A 13,234-nucleotide genomic window follows, 5' to 3' on the forward strand; every position below is an offset into this window, starting at 1 on the left:
CCTCTCCCTCTCCCTCCCTCTCTCTTTCTCTCTCTCTCTCTCTCTCTCTCTCTCTCCCCTTCTCCTTCTCTCTCCCTCTCTCTCCTTCCCTCCCCACTCTTTCTTGCTAGGATAAATCCTAAGCCTATCCAATCTCTGTCTTGGGCTATCCAATCTCTGTCTTGTTCTTAGACCTCCAAGCAGAGTCAGGGGTGTGCTCCCTCTTGGGGCACCGGTCTCAAACTTGATCAGTCACTTGTCCACTCACACAATTTCTGCACCACCTTTACAGGAGCACATCTGTAGGCAGGACAAATTGTGAGTAGAAGGTTTCATGGCTGAGTTGATGTCCCAATCCTTCCACTGGAAGTCTTGCCTGGTTACAGGAGATGGCCAGTTCAGGCTCCATATTGCTAGAATTTCTAGCTTGGGCCTCCCTCTGTAGATTCTTGGGAGTTTTCATTGCACTAGGTTTCTAGCTCATCTCTGCCCTCCTAATACAAACGATAAATAGGCTGAGAAAGAAATCAGGGAAACAACACCCTTCACAATAGCCAAGAATAATATAAAATATCTTGGCATAATTCTAATCAAGCAAGTGAAAGACCTGTATGACAAGAACATCAAGTATTTAAAGAAAGAAATTGAAGAAGATGTCAGAAGATAGAAAGATCTCCTATGCTCATGGATCTGTAGTATTAACATAGTAAAGATGGACATTTTACCAAATTCAATGCAATCCCCATAAAAATTTCAACGCAATTCTTCTTTTAGTTTTATATTCTTCAGATTACATAAGCTCTTCCAATCCAAACATTCACTATTCTTTTCTTGCATTAACTCAAATCCAGTTGAACTCTTGTAGACTTTTTAAATTTCAGTGTTCTTACTTTCTAGATTTTCCATTTGGTCTTTTAAAAAATATGATATCAGTCTCATCATAAATAGTTTTCTGTTTGGTGTAACATTGTCATTATACTTGCCTTCATTGCTTTAATAACAGGGTTTAAAAATTGAGACATCTGCAGGATGTGATATTTTATGCCTTTAATCCTGGCATTCAGAGAGACCTATTTGAGTTCAAGGTCAGCTAAGTTTATATAGTGAAGTGCTGTTTCAGAAAGAAGAAAAGATGCACACACCACAAAGGCTCACATACATGCACATGCCCGTGCGCGCACACGCACATACACAAACACACACACACACACACACACACACACACACACACACACACACAGAGAGAGAGAGAGAGAGAGAGAGAGAGAGAGAGAGCTGTATATTGTCTACTTTGAAGACTTTGCTAAATTCAGTGCCTTGTCCCTTTCACAATCTCTCTTGTTTGCAACTTGATTCCTCATGTATGGTCCATACTGTCTGTTTCTTTGCATTTGATTTGAAACAAGAAATTTTAGGCTATGTATTATTCCTTCAGAGGTTTATTATCATTATTTATTCCCCCAGCTTCTGGCAGTCATGTTTATTCCCCCTACCCTCTGGCTGTGTGGAGCGGCTCATGTTATTCCTTACAAGGCTCATTGGGTTTAGACACAGATAATTTGTGTTTTTGTAACCCTGTCTTTGATTTGCTCAGTCTGTGAAACACCTGGCTGCAATGCACCACTAATTGCAGGATAATTTATAGTTTTCAACAGTGCACTTAGGCATGAAGAAGTCTACCGATTTTCAGATTCATGGAATTAATTTTGAACTCTTCCAGAATAGATTTTGAGGTCAGTATTTAAGATCTGTTTTTTTTTTTAATCCAAGAAGGTTATACTTAGTATCTTTTTTATGCTTAGTATCTTTTGTTGGTCTCCATTAATAACACTTACCTTCTATCTTTGACAAATCTACTCCCTCTTACATCTTCTTCAATGCAAACATCATTTCCCCCCAAGAACCTTTAGCCATCAAGTGTAGCATACCAGGGGGCTGGAGAGATGGTTCAGTTGTTAAGAGCACTGACTGCTCTTGTCCTTGCTAGGGGACCCAGGTTCAATTCCCTGTACTCACATGGTGGCTCAGGCTTAGGCTTGTAGCCACCTAAAACTCTAGTTCCTAGAGTATATGATGCCTTCTTAGGATCTTAGGATCTCCACAGGGACTGGGCACACAGGTGGCAAAGAGACATACATGCAGAGGTCTCTGTTTTGTTTGTTAATTTATCTATTTATTCCCTTCTATTAAACACAGATCCTTTTCTCATACAATCTGAATACATTTTCCTCTACCTCTACTCCTCCCAGTTTTTCCCTCCCCTCCCCTCCAGCTCCACTCCCTTTCTGTCTCGCATTAGAAAAGAACAGGCTTCTGAGAGATAACAGAACATAGCAAAATAAAATATAAGCTAAAACAAAACACTGTCACATCGAAGGACAGGAAAAGATAAACCAACAGAAGAAAAAGAGACGAAGAGAAGGCATAAGAATCAGAGGCACACTCGTTCCCACACTCAGGAGTCCCACCAAAGCACTAAACGGAAAACTGTAGTATGTCTGCAGAGGACCTGCTGTAGACACATGTAGGCCCTGTAGTTTCTGCTTCTGTCTCTGTGAGTTCATATGATCTTTGCAACAACAAACTCCCAGATTCTCTGGCTCTTAAAATATTTCTGTCCCATCTTCTCCAACAGTCCCTGAGACTTCATAAAGGAATGTTTTGTGAATGTATCCATTCGGCTGATCTTGCTAACATAACACTTTGATTGGTTGTGGTTTTCTGTAGTGTTGCAAAGATCAGTTTCCTTGAAAGGGTGAAGACTATACTATCTGTGACTATTGGGACAAAAGTTTAAATTGTTCTTTCGAATTATTCTGGTTTAGTAAAGTGGTTATAGGTTCTCCTCCAAGATCCACTATTTCACTAGCATTGAGTAGTTAGCTAGATTTATAGTACCAGGCCTGTTTGTTCTCTTGATGAGCTGCTCTTAAGTCCAATTAGATAGCTGTTGATTACCACCAACGTATGTGTGCCACTCGTTCACCCTTAGAGTTATTGTGTCATGCTGGTCATTTTTGTGGTTCCTGGATGTCATAGCTGGGTAGGACAGTTAGTTGCCTTCCTCTGGAAGCTTGAATGCCACCTTCTGGTACCATAAATCCGAATCCACAAGAAACAGGCATTCTTGTCAATTCCACCTCAGGGGCTCCCTGAGCGTACCTGAAGTATATGGTGTCTTCAGCAATAGAGATGTAGTTTCCACCTTTGAGGGGGGCAGGAAACAAGGTAAATCGTAATAGCCTGGATGTTTTGGGAGTCGCTTGGACATTCCTGACCAACAACTCAAATGAGAGCTTCCCATGCCTGGTGTTGAGGTTTTTGTTAGACGGTCTTTGCCTCTGGAATGGAATATTGGCTTCCCAGATAAAATTTTCTTAAAGTCTATATTTATACACAGATTTCCATTTGTGTTTTAGATATTTTAGGTAGATAGTTAATTATATAATCCCTTATGACCTTTTTCAGACATTATTATTTTACCTTCTTGTTGCTTCTTCTGTATTTACCTCTCTTCTGGTCCTTAGATGGAGTCCCATTCTTCCCTTCTCCCTCTGCCTTATGTATTTACCATACACCTCTAAAGAACCCACATTTCGGGGCTGGTGAGATGGCTCAGTGGGTAAGAGCACCCGACTGCTCTTCCAAAGGTCTGGAGTTCAAATCCCAGCAACCACATGGTGGCTCACAACCATCCGGCTCACAACCATCCGGCTCACAACCATCCGTAACAAGATCTGACTCCCTCATCTGGAGTGTCTGAAGACAGCTACAGCTACAGTGTACTTACATATAATAAATAAATAAATCTTTAAAAAAAAAAAGGAACCCACGTTTCCCTGGTCATATTACTTGTGCCCTGCTATCCCCATCTCTGGTCCCCAAACACTCTACCCTAGTAAAAGCAACCCATGTTGCTTTCCTGGTTTCTGCACTTGTTGCAGGCTATGCACTCATATCACATTGTTCTGCTGAGAAATAACTTGCGATATTCATCTTTCTGGGTCTGCATTACTTCACTCAATGTAATATTTTCTAGTTGCATCTACTTAACCCTCAGATTTCAGGATTTCCCTTTTCTTAACTGCGGAATCCACATTTCACTATACATTTGTTGGTTGAAGGACATTTAAGTTGTTTCTATTCCCAGAAACTCTTTCTCATTTTTATTTTTTTTACACTCGATCCACCCTCCGAAAGTTCCACTCTCCAACAGTTCTGCATCCCTTCCCTGGCCCCACCCCCATCAGTTCCACTGCAGTTCCACATCCCCTCCCAGCCCCGCCCCCATCCACCCTCCAACAGTTCCATATCCCTTCCCTGGTCCCATCCCCATCAGTTCCATGGCAGTTCCACATCCCCTCCTGGCCCCACCCCATCCACCCTCCAACAGTTGCAGACCCTGAAGTCCTCTTCTGTATGTGCGTTGGGGACCTAAACGGACCTAAACGAAAACTAAACCGCCCAACGTGGGGCTCGAACCCACGACCCTAGGATTAAGAGTCCCACGCTCTACCACCTGAGCTAGCTGGGCAGCTTCTGCTAGAAGATCTTCAAGTCACCCTTTGATGCTACGTCCAGGTAACTGCAGGCATAGGAAGCACACAGTTTAACAACTCTCACCACTTCCTCACTGAGCAGTCACAAAAACATTCACTCACTATTGTATCCTATCTAATCCAGTTGTGGATTGCTGTTAAAGTGCCTTTTAAGGTTTGGTAGTGACAGAAACAGTACATTTGGTCATTTTTTTTTGTCTGCTTGTTTGTTTTCGTTTTTAAGACTTTCCTCTTAGGATACAGTACATACAACTTTTTCAAAAACCCTAAAGGCTCAATTAGGCAATAAACTGAAGATTAAATTTAAGAACACTAATTAGGAATTATTAAATTAGGGCTAAATAAACTTAGATTTCAACTTAGGCTCCTTTCCTTACCTGTATGTGACTTTGTGTAAACCATTTATCTTCTTTTGTTATTGTTCATGTAGTCAGTCTTCACAGCAGATGTGCAGAAACTTTTGACTCTTAGTCAGCAAGAAATGAAAACGGGATCCCAAGATGAAGAACTTTCCCTTCACATGTCCTCCTATTTTTCCTGTCTTTTTATCCTGCCTCATAGGGACTCTTACTACCTGATACTATACTAGCATCATAAGCTATGTCCCTGAGATACTAGAGGAAGCTGTGTGTGTGTGTGTGTGCGTCTGAGAGAGAGGGAGAGAGAGAGAGGGAGAGAGAGACAGAGAGAGAGAGACAGACAGAGATAGAGAGACAGAGAGACAGAGAGGATGACACTAGGTATCTACCTTATTTTATTCATATATATATATATTACTATTTTATTTTGTATTTATGATTATGTTTTATTTGTGTATGAGTGTTTTTTCTGCATTACATGTGTTCTTGGTGTCCATAGAGGACAGATGAAGGTGTCATGTTACCTGGCACTGGAGGTAATTTTGATCTGCTTTGTGAGTGATGAAAATTGAATCTGGATCCAATAGAAGAGCACCAAGGGCTCTTAATCAATTAGGAGTCTCCCGAGCCTCCTTTTATTTCGTTCATTCATTCATTCATTCATTCATTTTTTGAGACAGGGTTTCTCTATGTAACCCTAGCTGTATTGGAACTCCGTAGATCAAGCTGGCCTCGAACTCACACAGATTTGATTACCTCTGTGTCCCAAGTACACTGGGATTAAAGGCGTGTGCCACTACTACTTGGTGTATTGTCTTTACCCACACCACATCTATGCAGTACCCACAGAGGCCAGAAGAGGGTGCCCGATCCTCTAGAGTTGGAATTAAAAGGTGGTTGTGCGCCATCCATCATGGGCTCTGGGAACCACAGCTCTGTAAGAGCAGCAAGATCTTCCAACCACTAAGCCATTTCTCCAGTTCTTCCTCTGTATTTTTTGTGACAGGTTCTCTAAGACTGAAGTTCACAGATTAACTAGAACGAATGTCCAGAAAACTCCAGGGATCTACCCATTTCACTCCTACCACCACCCACCCCTGTCTAATTCTAGAGTTGCAGATGTGCACCACCACTCCTGGCATTTATGTTGCTGGGAATCTGAACTCAGGTCTTTATACTTGTCCATCTAGCACTTTAACATTGGAGTTATCTACCCATATCCTTGGTGTCCCCCACATACCCCTTTCTCTCTTAATATTTTATTTTATGTATAAAGGTGTCTTGCCTGCTTGTGTTCAAGTGTATTATGTGTGTGCAGTTCCCTCAGGGACAAGAAGAGGGTGTCAGATCCCCCCACCCCTGGAATTAGAGTTACAGATGGCTCCCAGCATATGGCAGTAGGGAATCCATCCCAGGTCCTTTGGAAGGATAGCCAGTGTTTTCAACCTCCCCAACCATAACTTTTGCTCTTTTTAAGTTGATTTCTCTCAGACATTTATTATGGCACAGGAAAGCTGACTAACACATTTGGTAAGGCAGAATGTACTCCATTATCATATCAGAAGGTCCGCAGAGAATGGCTATACTTAGCAAGTTAAGAAATAATGCTTGCAAATTATTTATCTGATAAGGGAGTTGTCTCCGCTAGACAAGGAGTTATTTCAACTCAACAATAAAAATGACTATCAATCTAATTTTAAAACCTGAAAACTTAGCCATCTGTAGTAGTGCCTGCCTTTAATCCCAGTACTCGGGAGTCAGAAGCCGGTGGATCCACGTTTCTCCTCAGAAGGAATATAAATAATCAATAAAAGTACCACACAATGCTAAAGGCTGTTAGCCATTAGCAAAGTTTAGATTAAAATCTTTATGAGCTGCTGCTTTTTAATGAAATAAGATTGCTATAATAAAATTGTGTCAACAAAGATATTGAGAAATTGGAACCCTAGCGCACTGCCAGTAGGATTGTCTAGTGCCACAGTTGTTTCAGAAAACAATTTGGCAGTTCTTCAAAAAATTATACCAAGTTATTATAGACTTTAAAAATTTGTCTCCTAAGAATATGCCCAAGAAAACAAAAACGAAACAAAAAAAACATTTTGAAGCAAAACCTTAGCCACAGATATTTAGTGATGATAGATGCTGTAACATTATGACAAGCTAAAGAATCCAGATACAACAAGCCCTGTAGTGTGTGATTCTATTTATGTGACTGGACAAATCCGTAGAGACAGAAAAGGGATCACTGCTTACCAGATGCTAGAGACACAGAATAGGCACAGTGTCAACACGTCTAAGGTTTCTTTTGAGGGTGATGAAAAGATCTAATTTAGAACTAGATAATGTGATCGTTTCAGAACTCTGCTAACATAGTAAAAAGTACTTTGTTGTGCACTTCAGTGGATAGATTTGGAGATCTGTGAATAATGTTTCACCGAATCTGTTAAAGTATTAACACACGCACACTAAAACAAATGATGATAGACATCAGAAGCCAAACACGTTTAAAACAGTGGGTATATGAACTGGCAATACAGACTGCAGTGTTTGTTAATAATAAACTCTTTTGCACTGTTGGTGGTTTTGTTTTAGTGTTTGTATCTATTTTATGAAACATGAAAACGAGGGCTGGAGAGATGAGTCAGCAAATAAAGGAGCCTGTTCAATCCCCACTGGTCACATGGTGGAAGGAGAGAGACAACTACTGGAAACTGTCCTCTCACCTCCACAAGTACATCACAGACACACGCACACACCACCCCAAAATGAATGGATTTAATAAAATTCGTTAAAATGAACTAACAGTAGAAGAAATGTCAAATCAGAAGAGATCCTGATAACTTGGGTCTGCTGTGGAAGCCAGGATTCTATATTTTCTGCAAAATATATGGGACTTCCATGTAGACATTCCACTAGTAGCTCTCAAACTTTGAAAGCTACTACCATATCCCACTTGGAAAAGAACTGTACAATATTTTCTCCCCTGCCGTGTTTCTTTTGATTTGGCAAATTTCAGTTGTATAAGAATGAACTTACGTGAGAGAATTGTGTTAGCTAATGCCCGGAATGTCAGCACTTGGGAGATAGAAGCAGGAGGGTCATGAATCTAAGGACAGCTTCAGCTATATAGTGAGGTATAGTCCAGCCACGTCTTCATGAGACCTTGCTTCAACTATAACGACAGTAACAAAGTAATGAGGTTACATATTTAAGAGTGTGCATAAAAGCAGGAGCAGAAATGGTGCAAAAACTGAGGCCTTCTGAGTTGATGGTTAATGTATTCATTTTGTAAGTTTCCATTAAATGTTGTGGGAAATAAAAATTGAGTAAGATAAGTTCTTGGCTTTATAAAGGGAAAGTCTAAGAGATGGGAAGATATCTCCATTAGAAGTGTGTTTGAGTAGAGTGCATGAAGCCCTGAGTTGGATCATTGACTCTTCATAAACCTAGTTTAATGGTGCATGCCTATAATTCCAGCATACCGAGATAGAAACAGGATTTAAAAACAAATATCAGAAGGTCATTCCTTGTCTACATGGCCAAATTCAAGGACAACCTAGGCTTACATGAGACCCTCTCACAAAGTAAATAAATAAATGAGCGATTAATAAAGGGTAAATCTAGTGGATGTAATTTTCAGTTAAACATTTAGAAAGCATTTTTTCACATCTTTTTCTGATTGACAGCTCTTCCAGTAAGAAAAGGGCTCATTGTAAACACATCAGAATGGAACACAATAGATATTCTAGTTAACAGGGGCTTCAGGAAAATAAAAGTGGCATTGTTACCTCAAGGACTTCACTTACCAATAGTAGTGAGTGTCATAAGTGGATGCCCAGCAGATGTGGCATTTGCTCAAGGGGAGGCATTACTCACCTCTCAGCTTCCCACATCTTTTTCTGGGCATAGAAGAGAGTTCCTTCAGTTGTCCCGCAAGTGTCTGATCTGATGTTGTGAGTGCACATCGGCAGTTCTCATTTTCAAATTCACTGTATGCCATAGTTCTGTGATGTAAGCTTTCACTGTCCCCGTTTCACATAGGACAAGGGAGCAGTAGCATTGGCGGGGACTGCAAAACCTCCTCCAACTTTCTGGTCCAGAGGCAGTGCAGTTTTACCTGTGATTCTGTATTCTGACAAGAGTTTTAAGGGTCTTCTTTGCCTTTACAAGCTCAATTTTAGTTATTTTGACTGCTTAATATGATATCCAGAGTCACTCTCTGTTGTCCTGGCTGGCCTTAGTTGATTGACAATAAAGCCTAGGATGGCCTCAAAGTCAGAAATCTGCCTGCCTCTGCCTCTGGAGTGCTATGTCTAAAGGCATGTATCACTGCACCTAGCCTTTTATTTTACCTTTTATTGTTTCTCTTATAACAAAACTAGCGTCAGGCTGGAGAGATAGCTCAGAGGTTAAGAGCACTGACTGCTCTTCCAGAGGTCCTGAGTTCAATTCCCAGCAACCACATGGTTGCTCGCAACCATCTGTAATGGAATCTGATGCCATCTTCTGGTCTGCAGATGTACATGCAGGCAGAACGCTGCATACAAAATGAATAAATAAATATTTAGAAAAGAGTAGGCTCTGTTCTTAGTGGGGCAATGGTTATATGAGAAAATAAAACGTCTCAAATCCTACCACACAGAGAAAACCACTATTTCTTATAGTTCTACGTAGTTTTCCTTGTGTGTATACTCTATATGCTGATTCTGTTTTCAAAAATGGACCGATACTGGATCTGTGGTTCTGCAAACTGTTATCTTTATTATTTTACAGTATACCATGAACATCTCTTCCATGCACATGGGTGAAAGTCCTTTACTAAAAGACATAGTGCTGTCTGCTGGTAACAGGAGTGACACCTAAAGGAAAATCTCGGCACAAGGTTAAAGCACAAAGCCTGGCAAAAGCCTGCCAGGGAAAGCAGGGCTGGTAATATTTCCCATCAAAGAATCCAGAAGGAAAGTCTGAAGGCATTAAACAAATGGAGCATCTTCTAAGTCCTTCTGGCCCCTGCCTCCGCCGCCCCTCACCCCCCTGACTCCCCGCTGGCCCCTGGGGACTAAAGCATCCTGTGAATCTCTTGGCACCCAGTGAAAACCACCCATTTTCTGCCTCTTCCTCAGCTCTTCCTGAGCCCTAGTCATATCTGCGCACTCTCTCATCATCTCCTCACTGCTTACATGCCTGTCCTGTAAGTCCTCCTGGGAGTTCTTGGGAGAATCATCTGTCCCCCTATCTGTTTTTCGTTTTGCTTTCCGGGGCACATAATCTTCAGCGGGGCGCTTTTCTGCAGCCTGCGCCTCGCTGGCTGACTTTGCCTGGGAATCGGGCTTGCTCTCCCCTTGGCGCTTGCCCTCCCCGTCAGACTTTCCCTGCTTCTCGGGCTTCCCCTCACCTTTGTGCTGTGCCTGCTCACCTGGCCCTCCCTCCACCTCTAGCTTGCCCTGGCGTGCTGGCTTTCCCTCTGCATCTGACTTGTCTTCATCTGCTTTTCCTCCCTCTTCTGTACTTCCTTCGTCTTCTGCCCTTCCCTTGTTTTCTGGCTTTCCTTCATTTTCTTTGTAGAACTTTTCCATGTTGCAATTAGTCTTTGTTGCCTGTCCTAGAAGACAAAGAAAAGAACGCTAAGGGCGCAAGGTTTCAATGGTTGCTTTCCTTCTCTCATGGTTTTCCCAAACTACCTTAATCCACCTTCCAGGTGCACTCTTACCCTTAGATTCCTTTCCCCACACACTTACAGGAACCAACCTTGCAGGAAATGTCAAAGGTGTTTCTCCTTACCAATAAAGACATGTGCTAAGAAACAGAGAATAATGGTGTCTCAACTTTGTTCTGGCTCTGCTGTGTAGTTTCAACTTACAAAGAACAACAGGAATTGATGGAGTAGTTTCATTTTTTCTTATCCTTGCATTTATAAAACTTATTTTAAAAACCATATGCAGATTTTAGGGGGTGAGGCTCTGATAGCCTCAGAGAGTATGATGAATGCCACCCTTTCTCCTCCCCTACGTGGCCTCCATGTTGGCATCACCAGCTGCAAAGGATCAAATTCCCTCAGGACCGTGCAATGTGTCTTGAAATTGTAATGAGGAGGATTGGAGGGAAGAGGTGAGCAGTGGCCTCCCTGTCTTTTGCTCTAATTCCAGGGTGGAGCATGTCCCTTCACTCACTAACCTGCACTGATGCTGCAGGTCGTCCCTTTCCTTGGCTGGGTTGCTGCCTACAGCCACAGACTTGAAGACCTGTGGGGAGATGGGAAGCAGATGGCGAAGGATTAGAAGTCGAAAATGACTAACAGGCAGGACCAAGAATCTTCGTCCAAACTTTGCCAGTTTCTCCCTCTCAGCCCATCTTCCTTTCTCTGTGTTCTCCGATTTTCTTCCACGTGTTTCCCTCAACAGTTTACCTTTATTTTTTTTTCTAGTCCTAAGGCTGCAGAAAAGAAAACTGTTTCCCTGTGTCTGATTTCCCTGAACAAATCTGCTCTCACTTCACCGAAATGAGTATAGCTCAGGACTTTGAAAGTCAGAAGTCAGGTCTTGCTGCCCTCAGATCTCTGTACTAGGACCCCCCCACCCAACCCATGCCCCTAGGGGCCCTTGATAATAGCTGAGTACTTTTCTGAAAACGGAGATAGAGGAAGCAGGAGAAGGCAGGGCATTCACCCCTTCCTCCACACAAACCCAGAAAAAAAACCCACCCAGCTTTCTACAGTGAAAGGGACAAATTATTTCTGAACGCTAACAATTTGGGTTTTTAATACCTGCTTTGGAATCCCTCCGAGTTGGGGAGTCACTCCCTAATTAGGAGCTGAGCCTCCTACTAAACCTGTCTCTCTCCTCTGCAGCAACCCCCACCCTTGGTCACCTCGGCCTACCATTTTGGGATCCAAAATGGTTGGGGGGGGGGTTGGAGAAGGGAAAAGGAGAAAAAAAAGGAAAAAGAAAAAGAAAAGGAAAAAGAAAAGAAAAAGAAAAAGAAAAGGAAAGGAAAAGGAGCCTTGGCCTGGGCAGTTCGCCTTCCTCAGCCTGGAGTCAGGACCCCTGCCCCTCTCCTGCTACCTAAAAGGGATTAGGCCATCACCAACCCCCCCCCCCGCTGTCCCCTCCCCCATCCTCCTCCTCTATAAGGCAATGTAGCTCAATCACTGTTCCCATGACATCTCTATTGGTATTCTGTACCCCTGTTCTCCTTCCAGTGACCCGGTCCCCCATCCCCATCCATTTCCTGCACCAAGTCGGTGAGCATCTGGACAGGACTCCAGGATCTGTTTGGAATCAGCTCTGGTCTTAGCCTGCTGTCATTCCTACCCAGCGCTCTGCAGGCACTGAAGGATTTGTAGTTATCCCTGGGAAATGACTCCTTCTCACATTTCCTTCTGCCATTAGCCCACAGTTCTCCGAGAATATCAGAGCGGCTACCCCCAACACTCACACAATCTTCTGCGCCAAAATGAATGGGGGTGGAAAGGGGGCGGTATCTGAAAAGCAGACAGAGTCCTCTCTGCTGGGTAGCCTCTGTCCATTACCACCCCTCCCTCAGGAATCCCTGGCTTGTACCAACCTGCCGGGCTATAGGGCAGTTGCCCCCCCCTCTGTCGTTCAGTTTCAAGTCTGCCTTCCTCCACGGAGATAAGGAGCTGGTAGCTGGTACCTGGAAGAGAGACTTCTGCATACGTCTGCTCCTGATCACGTGACAGGAACGTCACCAGTGGGCTCAGGTCCCTTAGTTCCCCTCCCAAGCACAAGAAAGTGCGTCAGGAGCCAGCCTACTTTCCCCCTCACTACCCCCACCACTCTCTGTCCCTTCCCCCACAGCATGAGGCCTTGTCATTCATTTTGTTACTTGCAAATTCCAGAGGTCAAATATGGTTCGTGATGTGTGTTTAGTCCTGTGTGCTCATTAGGGAGAGGCTGCATCTTTTCCTAATACCGTTTCCTGTTAAGATCTCAGAGGATTTGGGGACCACTTTATCTTTTTTTTTTTTTTAAAGAGCAAATCATATACTTCTTCAATCCACTTCATCTCTTAGCCACCGATGTTCATTCTACACACGGTCTACACCTGCGCATAAAGGGTATGGGCAGATCATTTGGAAGTGAAGCAAGCTGTTGAAATGGAGATTTTCTTTTCTTTTTAATAGTTTCTTTTTTTAAAAAAACTTCATTTATTCTACTGAACATGTGTTATTCTTATGAGCACAAAACTATTTCATTTAAAATAAAGTGTTTAAAATAAAGGAAAAGATCGGTCTCCAATTTTTCGACTCTGAAGACCTGTCACGCTTGTACTTGAATTGGCTACTTACAAAATACCAAATGTTCTCAAACAATTGTT

The 13,234-nt window shown here is 42.6% G+C and overlaps 2 protein-coding genes and 1 non-coding gene across 3 annotated transcripts in view; all 3 read right to left on the reverse strand.

The window, feature by feature from the left end:
• The window catches only part of LOC110286389 (PRAME family member 12-like), an 11,900-nt gene extending 3,038 nt beyond the window's left edge, over positions 1-8,862 (reverse strand). The window contains exon 1 of the mRNA XM_021152757.1: positions 8,774-8,862. Coding sequence (XP_021008416.1) covers positions 8,774-8,862 — 89 coding nt within the window. The remainder of the gene's footprint in view (positions 1-8,773) is intronic.
• Positions 4,441-4,513, reverse strand: Trnak-cuu. Its single transcript has one exon. It is a non-coding gene; the product is annotated as a tRNA-Lys (tRNA).
• A 771-nt stretch (positions 8,863-9,633) lies between the features above and the next one.
• On the reverse strand, positions 9,634-12,583 carry Tceal5 (transcription elongation factor A like 5). Its single transcript, XM_021154020.2, has 3 exons — positions 12,461-12,583; positions 11,072-11,139; positions 9,634-10,499 (listed from the first exon to the last, which is right to left on the reverse strand). Exon 3 carries the CDS (start codon positions 10,471-10,473, stop codon positions 9,871-9,873), a length of 603 nt encoding a protein of 200 aa, XP_021009679.1. The 5' UTR covers positions 10,474-10,499; positions 11,072-11,139; positions 12,461-12,583; the 3' UTR covers positions 9,634-9,870.
• Between the last annotated feature and the right edge of the window lie 651 nt (positions 12,584-13,234).

This window comes from Mus caroli, chromosome X (assembly GCF_900094665.2).
Source record: "Mus caroli chromosome X, CAROLI_EIJ_v1.1, whole genome shotgun sequence".
Taxonomy (NCBI): Eukaryota; Metazoa; Chordata; class Mammalia; order Rodentia; family Muridae; genus Mus; species Mus caroli.

What these genes read in the sequence shown, in the direction of transcription:
- Tceal5 (XM_021154020.2), bottom strand. Translation starts at nt 10,473, where the DNA reads ATGGAAAAGTTCTACAAAGAAAATGAAGGAAAGCCAGAAAACAAGGGA.